Source organism: Cucumis melo, chromosome 12, assembly GCF_025177605.1.
Source record: "Cucumis melo cultivar AY chromosome 12, USDA_Cmelo_AY_1.0, whole genome shotgun sequence".
In the NCBI taxonomy this organism is placed as follows: Eukaryota; Viridiplantae; Streptophyta; class Magnoliopsida; order Cucurbitales; family Cucurbitaceae; genus Cucumis; species Cucumis melo.
This window is the reverse complement of record NC_066868.1, coordinates 18,048,219-18,068,194: the sequence shown is the minus strand read 5'-3', so window position 1 is coordinate 18,068,194 and position 19,976 is coordinate 18,048,219. Positions and strand designations below refer to the sequence as shown.

Here is a 19,976-nt window from a genome sequence, read left to right as displayed (position 1 = left end):
AACAACCAATGATTTCTATAAACACCTTGGCATCTGAACTACTATACATCAGTTCTCATTCCAACTATTGCATTAGAATCTTAAGACAAAAACAAGACCTTTCAAGATTGGTAAAACTCAATCTTTTGAACTTATTTATAGTAATTGCACTAATATTTTAGTTTCATCTAGAAACAACCATTCATTTGAACTTTTAACAGGCATTATAATATTTGAAAATGTTGACGCCTTTTTCAAAAGAAAACATGGAGAGAGGGATAAATGAAGGACGTATAGAAACAAACTTTCAAAGGGAACAAACCAATCCTGACCCTCAGAATGCAGAAACAACCAAAATTGATAAAGGGATTCTTGCAATATGGTTTAAACTTCCTGTCAAAAAAATCTCCCCAAAGGTAAAATGATCCGTTTTGTGTGTGGCAATGATTTGTATTTCCAAGTTTTGGACTTCTTCAGCCGCTACAGTGAACCACGGCGGTTTGATGTTGACTGTTGTCCCGTTTGGTGGGATCACTGAGCATACATATGTCTCCACTTTTCCTCCTACATTCTTCACTCTTCTCCGCACCACCTGATGCCCAACCAGTGATGATATTGTGATTGAAGGAAGGTTCAGATCTGCAGGGTGTGAGTGTGAGATAGAGGCATTGCATTGTCCTCCGGTGGCGCTTTTGACTACGGCAGGATCAACCCCAGGTAAAGAGCACAAGAAGTTTATATAGTCTTCATATTCTGTTTCAAGAAGATATGGTTAGTTCTCTTGATTTTTGAATTGGCTTAGACTGAATCTGTTGGCAAAACAAATTTGCAATATTGGTTTCTCTTATAATTCTTAGTTTATGTTGTCTGTTACTTTTGATGTTTTGAAACTTTTATTGGACATATTTGTTTAGTTTTTTTTTCTTGTAATGTTTGTTAAATAAGGGGAAAAGTTGATGTGGAACAACATGGAACTGAATTGAAAAAGGACCTGCTTTTGATTTGTTTGTTTGTTTTAAGAGAGAATGTGTTCATTATTATAATTAATTAACTGGGTAGTTAATGTTGAAAACTAAATAGATACAATTACATAACATATATGATCAGTTATGAAAGAACATATGTAACTGCATGAAACAAAATGTTAAAAGATGACCTGCTTTTTTATTTGTTTGTTTTAAGAGAATGTGTTGATACACATTTTGTTTTCTGAGGATAACACTTTACTTAACAAGTTTTGAGAGTACTAGTCAGACGTCCATAGAAGAATGTTTCGGTTGGCCATTTTGCGAGCGTTAATTTTTTTTTTTTTTTTTTTTTTTTTTTTTTTTTAATTTTTTGACTTTATGTGGAGAAACGTAATGGACGACTTTCCAGGGATTTCATCTCTATGTTTTTAATTCTATCTACTATGTTTGTTTGGTGCAAATCAAAGGATTTACTTTCCTTTACTTTCCACTTGTGGAGAGCTTTCTTCTAGTAATCGCCTATATGTGTATTTGGGGTTTTTCCTTATTTCATCCATCAGCAAAATGCCTCTCTTAAAAAATTAAGTATAGTTATAGGCCTAGGATAATATTAATATGATGTTAGAAAGGGCATAGAGTTATAATTAGCTGTGAGAGTGACATGATTATAAATAAGGAGAGTTAAGGACCATAGGAGGGTGTGAATTAGTTGTGTGGGAAGCTTCCATTATAAGGTCTTGGAAGAGAGATATCCCTCTCGAAAGACTGTATACATTGTAACATCTCTTGATATTGTAATATTTTACTATGTTCATGTTTCTTTGTATTCCTCTAAGCTTTCATGTTAAAAGTGGTATCCTAACACAAGCACGGTTAGACTTTAAGAAAACATTAGTTGGTTAGTTTTTTTTTTACTCTACCACAAACATTTCAAAGCGTGATTAAGTAGCAGTTTTGAGATATTCAACAAACACAGTTGCCCAAATAATGAAAAGGTAGAGTATGTATATTAGAATTTACCTGTTGGGAAGACGAGTCCGGGGTCCAAAGCGTTGGTCGGAGAAACGAGCCCAGCGCCGAAATCAAAGGGAGTAGAAGGATATAAAGCATGAAGGTTGAATCCCTCAGCCTGAATAAGGTCTCCATTCATATCATACTTTGTAGCAGTTGTGGACATAGCAGAAGCTATCATGGAAGGAGTCCAAGAAGGATACTTTTGCTTGATAAGTGCTGCTACTCCCACAATATGAGGTGCTGCCATACTTGTTCCAGACATCAGTGCAAAACGGTATCCTATATATATATATGTAATTCAACACTCATGTTTCAATCAACTTCTCTTGTGCCCTTTTGATACGACATAACTATGATTTTGATTATGTTTTGCAACTTCAAGAAAATAAATATTATCTGGTTATAGAGCTTTCATATACTTCTTGTTTTTGTCCTTTTACTTCTAAAATTGAACTTCTTAGTCCCTTATCTAACTTCAAGATCTTGAGATGATTGGGACTTGTAAAGGTGAAATTTAATGAAATTTAGAAGGACGTAGGCCATATTTACTAATTCTTTTGTTGTACTTTTTCTTTTTTTCTGTTTTTTAAAATTAACCTAATAATAAATACTAGTGGTTTTTTTATTTTTTGATTCGTAATTTACTTTCCATTGATATTTTTAAAAGTCAAAACAAATTTTAAAAACTAATTCAAAAAAATCTATTTTGACAACTTGGTTTTTAATTTTTAACTTTTAAAAATTAAAAGTAGGCAGATAAACACTTCTTCTACCTCTAAACTTTTTGTTTTGTTATCTATCTTTTATCGTTGTTTTCGAAAACTAGGTTTCAAAGTCTTGAAAACCAGAAGGATTAGTTTTCAAGAACTTGTTCTTGTCTATAGAATTTGATAAGAAGTTCAACTCTTACTCAAGAGAGATGGAAAACATCATAAAAAATTAAGAGAAAGTAGAGTTTAATTGTAAGAACTAAATTAAGAGAGTTTAAAACTGTCATAAAAGTTTACCGATAACTGAAAGTGTTTGTATCATAAATGTAAGAACCAAATATAAAATTGAAGAGAGAAACAGTATATATAAATTTCATAATTAAAGAGAAAACTAAAAACAAATTTTGTTTTTGAGCACTGGGGTTTTAAAACCTAAGGAGACCAAAACAAGAATTGCTTAAAATTCATATAGACTGAATGACAATTGTAAAAGGGGAAAAATAGATGAAACTAAAAGAACAGTATAAGTTCATGAAAAGCTGACCCTTCAATAGTGGTTCTGAGGCACTGAGAGGGCTCCAAGCAGCCCAAATTTGGTGACCAGGTGCAAGAATATCAGGCTTTAGAACATCAGCTAAACTCCTATTTATGTTTATGTAATCTGGTCCTCTTGATGAAAATCTGCTTACTGTGGGTGCTTCCTTTCCAAATGAAGCAATTCTTCCTTCTCCAATGCCTGCTTTCCCTTTAAACTCTCTAACCATTCCTCTTCCATCCTTGCATGTATTTTCTTCATAGTACTTCAGTATTACCTATATTTTTGGCTTGCAATCCAAGATTGTCAGGTCCTGTTCATTTAAAATTTTTGGTCCCTTTGATAATAATTTTGTTTTTAATTTTTTTGTTGTTTTTCATAAAATCCCTTATACGTAACTATGATTTTCACCTGAGAAGCACAAATACAAATACAAGAAAGGAGGATAACCTGATACAAACATGGTAGCATGTCATATTTAAAAATCTAGTTATGCTTCAAAAACTTAATTTGATGTATTTTACACTCAAAATTTATTATTACTATATGATACATGTGTCTTTCTGGTCTCTCTAGTCTGCTTAACAAATGTTTATGCATGTCTAATATACATATTGCACTAACGTAACAAATGTTTGATATGTATTCAACAAGTGTATTGGAGTGTCCAATAATTGTGTATGGCACAAGTCAGAGATGGATGGACGCATGCTAGTGTTGGTGCAAGGTTTTCACCTTTGAATTTTAATCACATTCTAATAACAAAAGCAATTAAGTTTTAACAAACTAATTTTTCTTTAGTTCTTGTTTATGGAAATATTGGATAAAAGTCGAAAACAAAATAAATAAACTTCCAGGGGTAAGTATATAAACTTGATTTCATGGAGCTCTCTTTCTTTCTTTTCTTTTTTTTTTCTTTTTTTTTTTTTCGTTTGGCCATTTTGATGAATAAAAACAAAAACAAAAATGAAGATTTTGATTCGAATGGCTATTTTTACTTGTTTATATGTTGTAAAGATATACCTGAGTATCTGATACGCTGGGGACGAGAATACCGGGAACTCTGAAAGGGATAGGCTCTGCAATGAAATCACCATAGTTTGGATTTGCAATAAGAACAAAACCCATGAATTTGAGTTTTTTTGCAGTGTGAATAATGGCTGCAAGAGAGGAGGTTCCATTGAGGAATCCTTGTGAGAAAGAGCAAAGGACTATGCTGTTTTGGACAATATTTGGGTCAAAAGCTTCAGGATTTTGGCATTCTTCAATGTAACTTGGTATGTCGTCATATTGTGTCTCATTTTGCATCTTTGCATCCTTAGCCAATACCAACTTATGTAGGAAAAACTCACTCCCTAAACTGGGTCCTGAGGAAGAGGATAGTAATTAGATATGATTTTCTGCTTCATAATTATTTAAAATTAACCAATGGATATTAATGTTACGTGGTGACATACCAGACATTCCTACTCCTCCAATTTTTTGGCCATTGCCAAGAAGAAGTGAGGATGAATAAACTCTGTCGGTGCCGGAAGCTGCGACGCCGATGGCCCAAGGGCTATAAGAGACAACAGTTGCCCGTGCCGGACCATTATTTCCGGCCGCTTGAACAACAAGGATTCCAGCTCTTGTAGCAGATAATATGGCAATGTCATATATGCTTAGGAAGGTAAATCCCACCTCTGGTGGTTCATTTGGTCCAACTGATAATGCTAATATATCAACTCCATCAATCACTGCCTGCACTTATTCAATACAAACTTGGATGTAAGATTATACTTAAAATTTGAAATCAAATCTTCTTGTTTTGATCGTTGAATTTTCATGTAGGTATCTTTTTAGATATAGATATTTGCTGAATATTTAAGGAAATGAGATGGTGGGAAGTATATCATTCATTCAGAAAATGCTCAAAATAAATACATATCTTAAGTCTTGAAATAGATTAAAAATGCTCAAAATAAATACATATCTTAAGTCTTGAAATAGATTACACAATGCTAACAACTAATCCCACTGACTTCATAAGAATAGAAAATTAGACTTGACTACAACTATTTCTTAGAATCTAAAAATCGACTAAACCAACTCAAAACTAATTTGCAATTTTTTGAGTTACTAACATTCTCCTCCTAACTCCAATATTGCAAACACCTAGCTTGCTTCAAAGAGCTTGAAAACGACCTACACAAAAAGACTTAGTGAAGATATCTACTACCTTGCTCTTCTGAGCTATAATGCACCTAGATGCACTTCTCCTTCCTTTTGCATCTCTCTAATTAGAACGTAATATTTGATCATAAAATGTTTGGTCCTTCCATGAAAAACTGGATTCAATGAAATGATTAGAGTGGCTTGATCATCCACAAACACCTTCACACTCTCCTCCTACTTCAGATACAAGTCATGCATCAATTTAAACCAAACAGCTTGGTTGACTACTGTTGTTGCTGCAATGAACTCGACTTCTGTAGTTGACTGAGCCATTATATCTTGTTTTTTTTAACACCATGAGAAACATCCTGAGTCAAAGGTGAAACAATAACTATAGGTGCTCTTCATATCATCCAATGCATGACCCAGCCCAATCACTATCTGAGTAGCCTTTCAACTTAAAATTTTCAACTTTACTAAATTTAATCCTAAAAAGAAAGTGTGCCTTTTAGATATCTCAGAATCCTTTTTCCAACAACCATTTAATTCTTACTTGGAAAGTGAAGAAATCTAGATAAGACACTTACTGTGTACATAATGTCAGGTTTAGTGGATGTGAGATACATGAGGCATCCAACTAGACTTTTATACACATTGTCATCAGTAGGTTCCTCCCCATCATTCTTTTGCAACTTCTCCTAGAAATCATTGGAGTGTTCACATTTTTACACTCCTTCATAATGAACCTCCTCAATATCTCTCTTACATACTTCTTCTGACGGAGGAATATTTCATTATGCTTTCGTTGAATCTCCTTTCCTAGGAAGTAATACATCAAACCTAGATCAGTCATCTCAAACACCTTCATCATTTCTTGTTTGAACATCTCTATCTAAATATCATCACTTCCTATCACTATTAAATCATCTACATGAGAGATACAATCACAATAACAGTGCTGGATTTCTTCACATAGAGCATGCATTCACTAAGACTCTTCACAAAATCTAGGTTTAGTAAGTGATCATTTATCTTGTTGTACCATGCTCTAGAAGCTTGCTTCAAACCATAAAGAGCATTTTTCAACAAATAAACCTTATGCTCCTGTCTTAGTATCATGAATCCGTCAAGTTGCTCAACCCATCTCTTCTTTTAACACTCTATTTAGGAATGTTGACTTCACATCTAACTGATACACCTTCTATCCATGTTGGGTTGATACAGCTAGTAGCAACCTGATTGTGTCAATTCTTGCAATCAGTGCAAAAATCTCAGAAATATCAATTCCATGGACTTGTGCATACCCTTTCATCACTAACTTGGCCTTAAGCTTGTTTACAGAGCCATCTGGGTTCAAATTGGTTTCAAAAACCCATTGACTCCAATCACTTTTCTATCTGCAAACTTCTCCACAAACTCCCAAGTATTGTTCTTCTCTATCATACTTAATTCGTCCTTCATTGCCTCTATCCACTTCGTATCTCTTTTAGCTTCTTCATATTCTGCAGGTTCTAATACAACTCCATTACTTCTTTTATAAACTTCACTCAATAGTTTAGTCACTCTAATTGGTACATCATCAACTAATTCATCAGGGTCTAAAGAGACTTTTTGTTGTTTTTCCTCAGCTTTTGTTGTCCAGTCCCACTCTTCATCCTCCAAAAACCGGACGTATCTGCTAATCACCATTTCTCTATATAAGGTCGATAGATCTTGTAGGCTTTGGATACCCTGCTATAACCTATAAAAATTCATGGTTCAGCCTTCTCACTCAACTTGTCTCTCTTCGCCTGTGGAACATGAAAAAAAAAACACAAACAACCAAACACCTTCAAATTTGTTAGTTTTGGTTTAATACAAAACCAAGCTTCATAAGGTGTCTTCTTCTCCAATACCCTCATAGGTAGTCTATTATAGAAAGACGAAGTGTATGCTGCTTCAGCCCAAAATTCCTTTGGCAAGCACTTCTCATGTAATAAGCATCTTATTATCTACATAATACTCCTGTTCTTCCTCTCACTGAGTTATGGAGAATATGGAGTAGTGAGCTGATGCTCTATCCCAGCTCCTTCACAATTGGAATTGAACTTTTGGGATATATATTCAGTCTCATGATCAATTCTCACCACTTAAACCTTACAGTTAATTTGATTCTCAATCCAACTTTTAAACTTCAAAAATACTTCCATTTAGTGAGGAAGTTGGTTGAGGTACACACAAGTCAAAGTACTTGCTACCATTTAGTGAGGAAGTTGGTTGAGGTACACACAAGTCAAAGTGGATGAGCTACAACTTCTTAGTAATTGCTTTCCATTGTGACTTCTTGAATGGTAGCCTTGTTTTCTTCCCTATTAAACAAGCTCTACAGTTTGTTTTCAGCTCCTCCAGAACTGGTCTTACTACTGCTATCTCATTTTTCTGAAAATACTGCAATAAAATTGCCCCAACCTCTTGTGCCATAACTTAGTGTCATTCACTTGACACTTGAAAGCTACCTGTTCTTCTTGAAGTTGATCCAACGAGAAGCTTTTGTGTTGCATCTTTATTTTAAAGAGCTCATTCTCATTGGAATAAAAAATTAGGCACTTTCCTACTTCAAACAACACTTTGAATCCCTTCTCTACTAGTTGGCCAACGCTTAACAAGTTTTTATCAATCTTAGGGACAAACGATACTTTATTAATCAACTTGGTTCCAACACAACTTTCTATTGACACTGTGCCCTTCCCCTTTACTTTTAAATACGCACAGTTTCTTTTGTTCACCTTTGACTTGAATGATGTGTCGGTACACCCACTATCAACCAACCAGCCATCACATTGAGTGTTTGATGAGAAACAAGTAGCTACAAAGATTCTACTTCCCACAGTGCTTGCATGCACTACCAACATCCTTTGTACGAGACTCCATGCTACTTTTGCTACTTCCCTTCTTCCCTTTCCACTTATTCTCTTTTCCACCTTCTCCCTGCTGCATTCTAGCTTTTAGTACCCCTCTTAATGCTTCCTTCTTGCCTCATCAACCTCCTTTGCTCTTGTGCTTACAAAACATTAACTACTTCTATCACCTTGAGTTCTGAAAGGTCTTTAGTATTTTCTAAGGAAGCAATGGTTGCTTCATATCACTCAAGTACTAAAACCAGAATCTTTTGAATCAATCTACTGTCAGATAAGTCAGTTCCTAATGCTTTTTCCTTATTAGCAATCTCAATCAACTTATCTGAGTATTATGTGATGGACTTAGAATCCTTCATTTGCTTTCGCTCGAATTCTCGCACCAAGTTCAACACCTTCATGCCTTTAATCTTTTCATCACCTTCATACTCACTTTTGAGAAACTCGCAAATATCCTTTACTGACTCCAAAGCCATAAGTCTGTTGAATATAGAAGGAGACATGGCTGCATATAGGCAAGCTCTTGTCTTTGCCTTCCTAGTGATCCTTTCTTTGTGAGTCTTAATTTGATTTGATGTTGGATTATCAAGAAATGGAGCAATCTCATAGCCTTCCTCAATTGCTTCCCAATAATCACAATCCTCCATGTAGGCTTGCATTCTGATAGTCCAAGCCTGGTAGTTTTCACCATCAAACATAGGTCGAGCCAATGAAGTAGAATTGTTTAATCCTAACTCCATCTCTAATACTCTCACAAGTGTATCACTCGGTTTCTCTTGGAGATTCTCACTCATAGATCCCTTAATAATTTGGCTCTGATACCAATGTTGAATATTTAAGCTATATAGAGAAATGAGAAAATGGGAAGTATATCATTCATTCAAGAAATGCTCAAAATAAATATCTTAAGTCTAAAAATAGATTACACAATGCTAACTACTACTAATCTCACTAACTTCATAAGAATAGAAAATTAGACTTGACTACAACTAATAATAACCTCAACTATTTCCTAGAACCTAGGAATTGACTAGACCAACTCAAAACTTGTAATTTTTTTAGTTACTAACAATATTAAGGATATGTTTAATAGACAATTCGAGAAGATAAATATGAGAACAAAATTTTCCATAAAACAAAGTTTTATAGTTCATATTTTCATATATCATTTGAAAGTAAATTAAAAAAATTAATCTTAGAATAAACATAGAACTAGTTATAGTTATATACTAAGTATTTGATTGAATGTAAACTATTATTACTTAATTTAGGAGTTTTTTTTTTCTTTTGGTTAAACAATGCTATGTATTTATTATATTTCACTATCATATATATAATTTATTTATATGGTACATATTTTAATGCACTTTTTAGAAAATGTAACAAACCGTTAAAATATTTATACTGTATAGAAAAATTTTGAAAAAGGAAAAATCACAATGTGAAATACAAAAAATACCACAGTCAACACGTGATTTCGCGCGAGTAATTTTCTTCTAGATGATCTTGTACTGTAATCTAAGCAAGGATTAGGATGTGTTGGCCATGATCAATACGACCATGATAAAAGATCGCATTGATCATGGTAAGCAATTGTGTTGGTTATGGTAAGCGATTACGTAGTCCAATGTAAATGATCGTGAAAAACTTCAAATTAGATTTTGGCATATGATCTTGTACCAAATCTAAACGAATCTTGGTTCACGATCTTGTATCAAGATCGTTTAGATCTATCACTTATCTATCTGAGATAGATAGTGATTTACCTCTGTCTATCTAGGATAGACAATTGATCATTTAGATTTTGGTACACGATTAGGTAGTGAAAAAAAAAGAAAAAAAAAAAGAGATGACGAAGAAGGAGGAAATTCTGGAAGAGAAAATGAAGAAATCACAAACAAGAAGTGTGAGTATGAAGAAGGAGAGGTAATAATATGAAAAAGATGCATAAGAATTCAATACTTATCTTGGGAAATTCAAAACCAATGAAGGAAAATCTAGAATTTATGAAAAACGATGATTGTTTCATGATTTTTTTTATAAGACAAATAAATATTTTTCGCGTTTTGTTCTATATATATGTAAATTAATTTAATTTAATTTAAACAGAAAAAGAGCTGAATTTATCATAATAAATAATTATATATATATATATTTTTAAAGCTTTTAATTGAACTATCTATACTTTCAATTTTTAAATAATTATATATATATACCTTAAAATTTTCATGGTTGTATTCTCTACGAAAATACTAAGTGTTTGTTGTATGCTTGTTACTATAGATGAGTTACAATACTTTTCATGGACTAATGAAAAAAAGTTGAGATTTAAATTCATATATATCTAGTTTATTTGTGAGGGCACATCTTCTCTTTGATTGTTAGAAATAATTAAGAAAAATAGAATTTACGTAAAAAAACCAATAACTTTAAACTTCATAACTAAACTCCGATACTAACATATATAAACTCCAATAAGTTTTGTAAAAGAATTTGCAAACATATATATATATATATATATATATATATATATATATATATATATATATATATAAATAATGTAATCTAGTAGAATTTAATTAATTTGAATAATTAAGAAAGGGTATATTATTAAGTTTATAAAATTATTTTAATTGGTTGAGTAGACTTAACTTTATTTTGTACTTATCCAATTCTGTAGTTACAAAGAATTATTGTATAGTTTTGATTTATAATTAAGATTGCTGGAGAGGGTTGTGATTTAATAATAAGTTAGGGTTGTTATTGATGTAATTAATTTGAATGGAGATTGGGTAGAAATAATTAGATGGATTTGAAAATAGAGAGAGATGAAAAGGAGCTTACTTGATCTATTGCTGAAATTACATCTGTTAGAGTTGCTATGGTTGGATACACTGCCTTGTAGACACCAATTCTGTCACCCTCACCCCCACCCCCACCCCCAAATATTAATAACAATTCTTTTTATATTAATATAATCATTGATTAATTATATTAACTCTCACTCAACTATCAACTATCCCCTACTTAATTTTAAAGATTTGGAATGTAAGAAGGAGCGTAAGAAAGTGTTAGCCTACGTCTGTCATAAGCTGAAGCAGAACAACAGATGATAAAACATTTAACCACAATTATCAACTTTTAGTTTTGAATCACTTTAAAATATTAATATAACTTTTGAAAGTTTAGAATTGTTTTTTCTTTTAAAAAACTATGGATCTTTGATACACTAAAGTATGGGTGCCTTGTTTGTCAATGATATTAGTATTAATGAAATTCTGAAAGTTCGAAGGATATTTTTTCAAAAGAAGTATAATAACATTCAAGGATTTCTATAACTTAGCTTTTAAAAAAAATACTCTTATTCCTAAAGTTGCAATTGCAATTATTCTTGAATTTTCATAAATATTTCAAAAACTACCGCAAAGTATAAATATATTTGAATATTGAATGATAACTAAGACTTAGAAATCAAATAGACGAAAGTAACATGAAACACTAATGCGCAGTTTTGATTTCTTTTTCATAACACCACCAAAGCATCTTCCCATGTTCCAATCTCTACCTCATAAGTAGTTTTGAAACGTTTGTGAAAAATAAACGGTAGTATGGGAAGATTTGAAAGAAAAGTGAACTCCTTGAAAAATGATAAATTCAAATCTATTTTTTCTAAATTAGCCAAAATTATCGTAAGGATATCTTTTTTAAAAAAAAAAATACAAACTATGTATGATTAATCAACTTTCATTTTATTTTAACAAAACTTTTATAAGAAAATGATTTCAAAGCATATTTTTTTAAAACAAATTTAAAAGTTAATAAAACAGAAAATTTCATTATTGTTAAAATAAGTCATTTTAAAATATATATATATATATATATATATATATATATATATATATATATATATATATATATATATATATATATATATATATATATATATTGTTACAACTACTCATAAAATATAAAATGGGTTTTTGAATTAAGCATTTTCAAAATTTATTTTAAACAATTTTGTATGTAGAGAAAGAGTTTAAACAAAAAATAAATTTCTTTTCAAATCAATCCAAATAAACACTTCCTTGACAGACTCGACAGATTGAGAAAAACTTACAACAGACTTATGCAGAGAGGAAACTGGAAGCTGCTGATGCCAACTTTTAAGGAAAACAAAAAAAAAAAGATATATATACATATATGTATGAAGAAGATTGAATTGGAAAAATGGATGAAATTTGAATACCGGGCATGTGGCGCAATCCCAGAGGCCAATCCGTAGAAGAAACCATCGACAATAACTGGAACTTCTGCATTCCCAGCAGCTATGGATGCGACGTGGCTGTGAGAATGATGGGATAATGGAGATAAATAAAAATAAAACCCATAAACAAATACAGCATTATGATCATGAATAAAATCCAACCAATAACATATATAGTAGGGTACCTTCCATGCCCTTCAGCATCAAATGGAGATAGGAAATCAATAGAAGAATTAAGCACTGCAGCAGCCTGAGCCCCAGCAGAGAAAAACATAGCACTTACTATCTTCCCATTGCAGCAACCTTTTGGAAATAAAGGACCTTCTTCACAAACCAACTCACCATAATCATCATCATCTTTACCAAAATTATTACTAAAACTTGGATGTTTTGGATAAATCCCAGAATCCACAAACCCAATCAAAATCCCATCCCCGCCAGCACCACTAATACCACCACTATAATTATATTTATAATCATTATTATTCTTCACTAACCCTAAAAACTCAGGGGTATAGGTCGTCATTTTCTTCACTCCTCTATCTAACTCAACCAATTTCACTCCATTAGCTTCTCTAAGCTTTGAAGCTTCTGATGGTGTTGTGTGGACTGCAAAACCATTCAAAATTTTCTTGAAGCTATGCAGTTTTCTGTAGTTTTTTATGCTGTTTTCTAAAACCTTCTTGTGTGAATCTTCTATTGACAACATTTCTTTGCTGTTTCTTAATTCATACCCACCGTCATCTTCCATTACAACTAAGAAAATTTCTCTCTTTTCTGCATAACAAGAAACAAGATGATCAAAACTAATTACATAAAATAAAATAACAATAGCAAGTATTATTGTTATTATTATTGAAGAAAACCCCATCCCAAATAATGATACTAATAATTCAACTCTTAATTGGTCTTTTCTTTATATATTATGTATGAGGAAATTTATAGAGATTGATGGGAGGAAGGTTAATGTAAAGAAAGATAAGAAATTAATTAATAAAGCAAAAATGGAAGGGAATTAAAGTGGGATTATATTAATTAATTATTGTTGTTTGAATGTAACGTATAAAAGCTGTTCATAATTTGCTCAACTGATTCCCATTTTTGAGCTCAAATTAACTAAACCCAACACGCCAACAATCACCAAATTCTAACCCTTTTTTTTTCCCTTCCAAATCACACATTAACTTCACTACTTCTTTTATAATTTGTTTCTTTCTTGTTTTTAGTTGGTTTTATTTGATCACATAAAAAATTAAATTAGATTCATATTATATTTTCAACTAGGTTTCAATTGTATATAACATAATTTTTATTTTGAAAAGTTTTGAAATTTGAAATTTATTTCCTAACAAACAATTCCTTTTGGAGAGTTTTCTTTTTCTTTTTTTCCTTTTTCTTTGATAAAATAAGATGGAAATCGGACACAACCGCAAATTAATAATAATGAGTGAAGGAGTGTTTGGAGCAAGAAATGAGTTATTATGGTTTGATTAGAATACTTTGTGTTTGAAGTATAGATTATTTTAGTTTTAATTATAATAATATGTATTTTAGTTTGATAAGAAAATAGTAAATGATACAATAAATAATAAAAAAATAATAAATATAAAATATTAAAACGGTAACAAAGTAGTAAATACAGTAAAAAATGAGGATTTTAAAATAAGGTACTAATTGAAAATTTTTAAATATTATTTACCGTTATAAGATAATTATTATAGTTTTAGATAATTTTTGTCATAAATGGTTTGAAAAGAAATACGATGCTATTTTGATGGTATAGCTCAATTCCACTGAATAATTAATATAACAATATATCATTTATTTTGATGTGAAATAAATGATATAAGAACAATCTTTAATCTTCTATAAGCAATAATAGGAAAACACTAAAACCTCAATGTATCTGCAACCATTTGATATTAATTAACTGGGCATAAACTCTTGGCTTTCTTTTAATTTCACCTGAAACGACCGTATACCAATAAAGATAATTGTTCTTATTAAACTAATTTGGAACTTTTTCGCATTTTCAACATTTCTATTTTCTTTTCTAGAGATACTATATCCAATTGTCATACTTATGTATTCATTTTATAGTATTTCTTTGTTATTCTATTTCTCTCAGATCAATACGAAGATAGCAATCCAACCTTACGTTATTTTTATTTTTTTTGTTGTTAGTCAACTAACGATAAAAAGGTAACTTAGAACTATTTATTAAATCTAAAGGAACGAAGTCTACTTTAAATCTTAAGTGTGACAAAAAATATTCCTAAAATAAATAAGTTTTACCAAATTAAACAAAATGTTCTTTTAATAAACCAATTTCAAAGGAAAAATCAATTCACACCGATGTTTAAAACCACAAACTATTAATCGTATCAAATTTAACCATAGATTTTTTTTAGGTGAATCAATTTTAATCATCTCTTTACTAGAATTTCATTTTGAAATTGTTAATCGACAACTTTCGCTCGTGGACAATACTTTTTAACTATAAAGCTTGAATTTAAATTAGAGAAACCGCATCAATCAAATAGAAAAATTTTCCATCAACTTTGTGATATACTATCTAGTTGTTTTTAAAGAAAGAATTAAATGATATATATAGTTATCCTTAATGTTTTTTAAGCAAGAAAAAGGATAAAAATAGTAAAATTTTAGTTTCTATGATGGTAAAATTTTACTATATTTGTAAATAAGTTAAATGTCAATGTCTAAAATAATTTATAGAGTCAAATCAGCATGATAAATATTTTTAACAGTTTAACATTTAAAACAATTTTCCATTCTAAATTTCTAAATTTCTAAATTTCTAGATATCTACATGCGGGTGTGCCATGTCTTCAAAAACAAAGAAAAAAAAATCAATAGTCTATCAATTGGCATACTTTCATATGTAAACTTAGAAACTACCATTTAAAAAATAGAAAGAAAGAAAGAAAGAAAAAGAGAGAGAGAAGACGAAATGACAATTTTCAGCAACCTCTAAAATTTCTGTTTCCACTTTTCGAGCGTCCCCATAAATCACATCAAAGGTTCCAAATGCAGAAACGGAATAAAGAGTTTACCAAAATGATACAGCAAGACTAGCCTCAACTATTATGGAGAAACACTCCCTGAGCTCCTACTACTACTCTACTACCTACTACTACTACATCTTACACACACATCATATATATAACTTAAGTCACAGAACACAAAAGTTTTACACAGCAATATCCAATTCCAAGCTATGCTATACACCACCTACATAAATAACAATTGAACTCTCCTTATCTTCCATGGTTGAATACAACAAACAATTCCACCTCCAATGGTTATCTCTTCCGTCGCTTTGACTCAAGCTACAACCATTTAAGATAGTTTTATGTTAGTCGAACTCATTAGAGAAACAGAATTGAAAGAAACTGATGAGATTACAGCCACGACTAGTAGTTTTGTCGATACGAGGGAAGTTGATTTTCTCTATCTTTTATTCATTATTACCTGCCTCAAGCATCTTCTGTCATAGAGATTAATAGTATACTTATTAACAGCTTGACGAGGGTAAGAGATAAAATGGCGAAAATGGATGTGTATCATTTCAATGATACTGAGAAATCCCAACTAATGAAAAAATGGATGTGTATCATTTCAATGATACTGAGAAATCCCAACTAATGAAATTGGTCCTATAATGGACAAGCTTCTAAGGACTATGAAACTATAACCAATAATCCATACAAAAGGAATTAAATGCAGATTACTTAATATTCCAGGCTTTAAATTTACAAGGTTGTGTCTAATACGAACCTAAACATTAACTTTTGCGTCAAATCACCACTTGTCAAGTTGACAGTTTTAAACATTTCTGAACTTATTTATTGAACTAAAAATTGCGAACTTACCGTCGTGTAAGAATTTTACATCATATAGATTTGGGAATTTGGAACAAGAATATAAATAATAAGAAAGTTGAATATGAATCGTGCACATCATCTATCAAGCACAAAGATAGGTAAAAATAGATTGTTTACAGATCAAATAAACATTTTTAAATGCCAGGATTTAAAAAGAATTGAATTCCACAAACTTTCAAGTTAAATGAATAAACTTGAAATTTAATCTAAAATTGGAAGCAACAGATTTATTTCTTAATGTTTGATGATAGATGACTTCTGAAATCAAAGAAATCATCTTTTTCAGACCACAGAATGCAAATTACATCTCTAGGTACATCAATAACAGAGTTTACATGTACCCACATGTCTGAAAATAAAAAAATCGAAATGAGTACTGATTTATCTAAAGAAACTACCTCCTTGAACTTAGAAAGAACTGTAAAGTTACTGGAAAAGCTTGCTTACACAACACAGCTTGAGTTTAAATGGTAAGCATGATAAAGTTTGTCATGATAATAATGTACTAGCATTGACAAATAAGAAAGCGATGATTATGTCCAAAAGGGCTAGGGGTAGGGAAGATTCCAGTACTTTTAACATTGTGAGCCTTTAACTTTCAGGAAGTTGTCTCCCAACGAACGATGTCCTCCTTAGTTGGATGGATAATAGGGTCCTTTTTTTTTTTTTTTTTTTGATAAGAGGATCATAGGGTCTTTTGCAACAACATGGGCTAGAAAGTTGAAAATTATATAGAAACAACTAAGCAACTGACCAATATGACATGGGCAAGCCTAAACTTGATAAAATTTGAAAATAAGGAACTGACTTTTCATAATTATAATGAAAATACAATTTGTTCACTGATGAAATAAACAGACAAGAACTCTCAACTCTTGTCATCGTACATGTCTACATGATACACGTGAATTTTCTTGAGCTAAAAAGAATATTTGGCGTAGGCAGAAAACAAAACCATATTTTCTGTTATATAATCATTTCCAATGAATGTATTTTAATTTAAACAAAACCTAATGTAAAAGTAAAAGTTTTTAGAAAACATTCAATGAACCATTTAGGATAAAATCACCAAACAAATATCAATAGCACCTGATTGATTACTCATCAGAGAAGTGAAACTAGATGATAATTCCAAATCAACTATCAGCAAAAAGGAACCCCAATATACCGGGTTTAACAAACATATCACTGGCTTTTGGAAAACTTATGGCTCATTAATCAAAAGAAAAACCTCCAAAATTGATTAATTAAAACATGACTGAAAGGAACGGAAAGGGACAGAACTGAAGGTCTGGACATTTAACATTAAATAATGCTAACCGTTGCATGTATTTCATTTGTCTTCTTGTTTGTCCTTGAGCTACTAAGTTAATCTTTAAATACATCAGAAAAGAAAAAGAGACATCTGACGTGAATAGAAAAGCTTAATAACCATGGATAACAGTTACTAACCTTGCCATCAGCCACTGATGATGCTGAAAATGCATTCTCATTTTTCTTGATGTCCGCATCAGATCCACATTCAGAACACACAAAATGATCCAATTTTTTTGCTTCCTCGATAGTCATACTTACACAAGCAGGATGGTACCTAAAGACCAAAGGCAACTTAAGAGCTTTGTGGTTTCAGAAAACAATAAATAGTTGAGACTGACTGAACTCTTGAGTTTGAGACTCTAAATAGTTCCAGTATCAAACAAAATGATTTAATATAACCACTCCAATAAGAACTTATGATGTTCTAAAGACTAATAGAATAGAGTTTACGTCAACATTCAATTTCTAGCAATATGATACAGTTCACAATCCATAAAATAAGAGGCCGTACATCACACTGCATTTAAAGCGTTATTAACTTCTCCACTTATGAGTAGTGCGATGGCTAATTAACTGATTAAGGTGATCTCTATACGGGCTAATATAATGCTAATGATGCATCCATTGAAGCCAAAATCCATTTCAGTGAATCTAGAACATTATCTTTGATTAAATAATTTTCAATTGTTAAATAAACTTAAGGAGAGTTTCAGAAAGCTGACACTTAACTAGTTAAAAGTACTTTTCAAAATTTTCATATATTTGGTCAGATGACAAAAGGTGATTTTGAAAGATCCGAAAACACTAAAAAAAATTAAAATAAAATTTAAAAATCAAAAGTGAGAAGCACTAAACTAGTGCTTCTTTCAAAAAGTTCGTCTAAAAAAGTGTCACCTTAAAACTTGTTTGGAATTCACTCTCAATTAATCATGCCCTGCATACTCTCTTTACAAACAAATTCGAGCCTCCTATTGCTTATTTAAACACTTCACTCTGGAAAGTGCAAACACACAAAATAATTCAGGGATTCAGAACACAAAAGCCAACATTAGTTGGTTTCCATAATGTCAAGAAGATTTACCAGTCCTTGCAGCCCTCACACTGCACCATAAGATCGTCTGGGTTGTAAGGCATCTCACATTTGCAATAGCTGCAAGGAAATGGAAAATAAACAAAGAAATAAATAAACCCATTTAAGGAATTTGCACCAGAATCACAAATTAGATTAGACACAAAAAAAAAAAAAAAAAAAAAAAAAAAAAAAAAAAGCGAAAACTCACACAGCAACTCGGTCAGGCGTGAAAGCTCCAGTAGCTGCCTTGTACTCAAATCTACAATAATAATCCTCAGCACCAACATTATCAAGCTTAGTGTAGTTCTTAAAGGAATGAACAATGCACTTCCCTTCAATGGTGTGAGCACTCTGGACGTCATAATGGTCAGACAAGAAGAGCTCCTTAGCTCCATGGAACTGCCTCCGACCCCCAATCGACTCCTCTGGTCGATAATACCACCTGACTCGAACTTTAATGTTGTTACGGTTATCAGCTTCGATCTTCTCAACACGCGCTACATAGGGGAGCTTACTAGTTTCGGATGGGCGCATCAGAACACAATCTCCAACTGAAAAATGAGTCAAATCAGGAGTGGTAAAGCAGCATTGAAAAAGATTTGGAAGTAAAATGAAAGAAGTGATTAAGTTTACCTCTAACAACCTTGTTGGAGGCTCTGATGGTGTAAGAGTCCAAATCTTTCTTGGGAGGTTTGGTTTTGGCCATGAGTAAGAGGAAGGAGAAATGAGAGGAGAAATGAAGAAAGAAGGAGGGTAGAAATTGTGGGCGAAGAACAGAAACCCTAGGTGTAGTTCGTCGCCATTAATCTCATCATCGTTGAAGAAGAACAATATCCAGACTCACGCCTTCTTTGGAGCGCAATCGCGAGGCGACCCTTTTACATTCACACGTACGTTGGAAGTTTGTATGTTTTCTTTTTCTTTTTCTTTCCTTTTCCTTTTCCTTTTTCTTTTTCTTTTTTTCTTCAATATAAAGGACTCTCCATTTATATTTTCTTCCAACGTTTTTCTATTTTTTTTTTTTTTTAAGATTCCAACATTTTGTTCAATTAGGGTTTAGGTTTGACTTGAATTGATCAGAAATATATATTATATACATGCATATTAAAAAAATTATAAATATAACAAACCACTAAAATATTTACGATCCGTGTAATAATATCT

General features: G+C 31.7%; 2 protein-coding genes across 2 annotated transcripts; both read right to left on the bottom strand.

The window, feature by feature from the left end:
* Positions 1 to 159: 159 nt before the first annotated feature.
* LOC103498334 (subtilisin-like protease SBT2.4) lies at positions 160 to 13,341 on the bottom strand (the record flags this gene model as incomplete). Its single annotated transcript, XM_008460911.3, has 8 exons — positions 160 to 732; positions 1,968 to 2,240; positions 3,216 to 3,483; positions 4,230 to 4,573; positions 4,664 to 4,946; positions 11,099 to 11,168; positions 12,501 to 12,596; positions 12,704 to 13,341. Coding segments are annotated over 8 exons (2,391 nt in total), but the record flags the coding sequence as incomplete, so codon positions are not given.
* A 2,155-nt stretch (positions 13,342 to 15,496) lies between these two features.
* On the bottom strand, positions 15,497 to 19,776 carry LOC103498243 (chromatin remodeling protein EBS). Its single transcript, XM_008460770.3, has 5 exons — positions 19,446 to 19,776; positions 19,021 to 19,363; positions 18,822 to 18,890; positions 17,876 to 18,014; positions 15,497 to 15,868 (listed from the first exon to the last, which is right to left on the bottom strand). Exons 1-5 carry the CDS (start codon positions 19,516 to 19,518, stop codon positions 15,842 to 15,844), a joined length of 651 nt encoding a protein of 216 aa, XP_008458992.1. The 5' UTR covers positions 19,519 to 19,776; the 3' UTR covers positions 15,497 to 15,841.
* Positions 19,777 to 19,976: the final 200 nt, after the last annotated feature.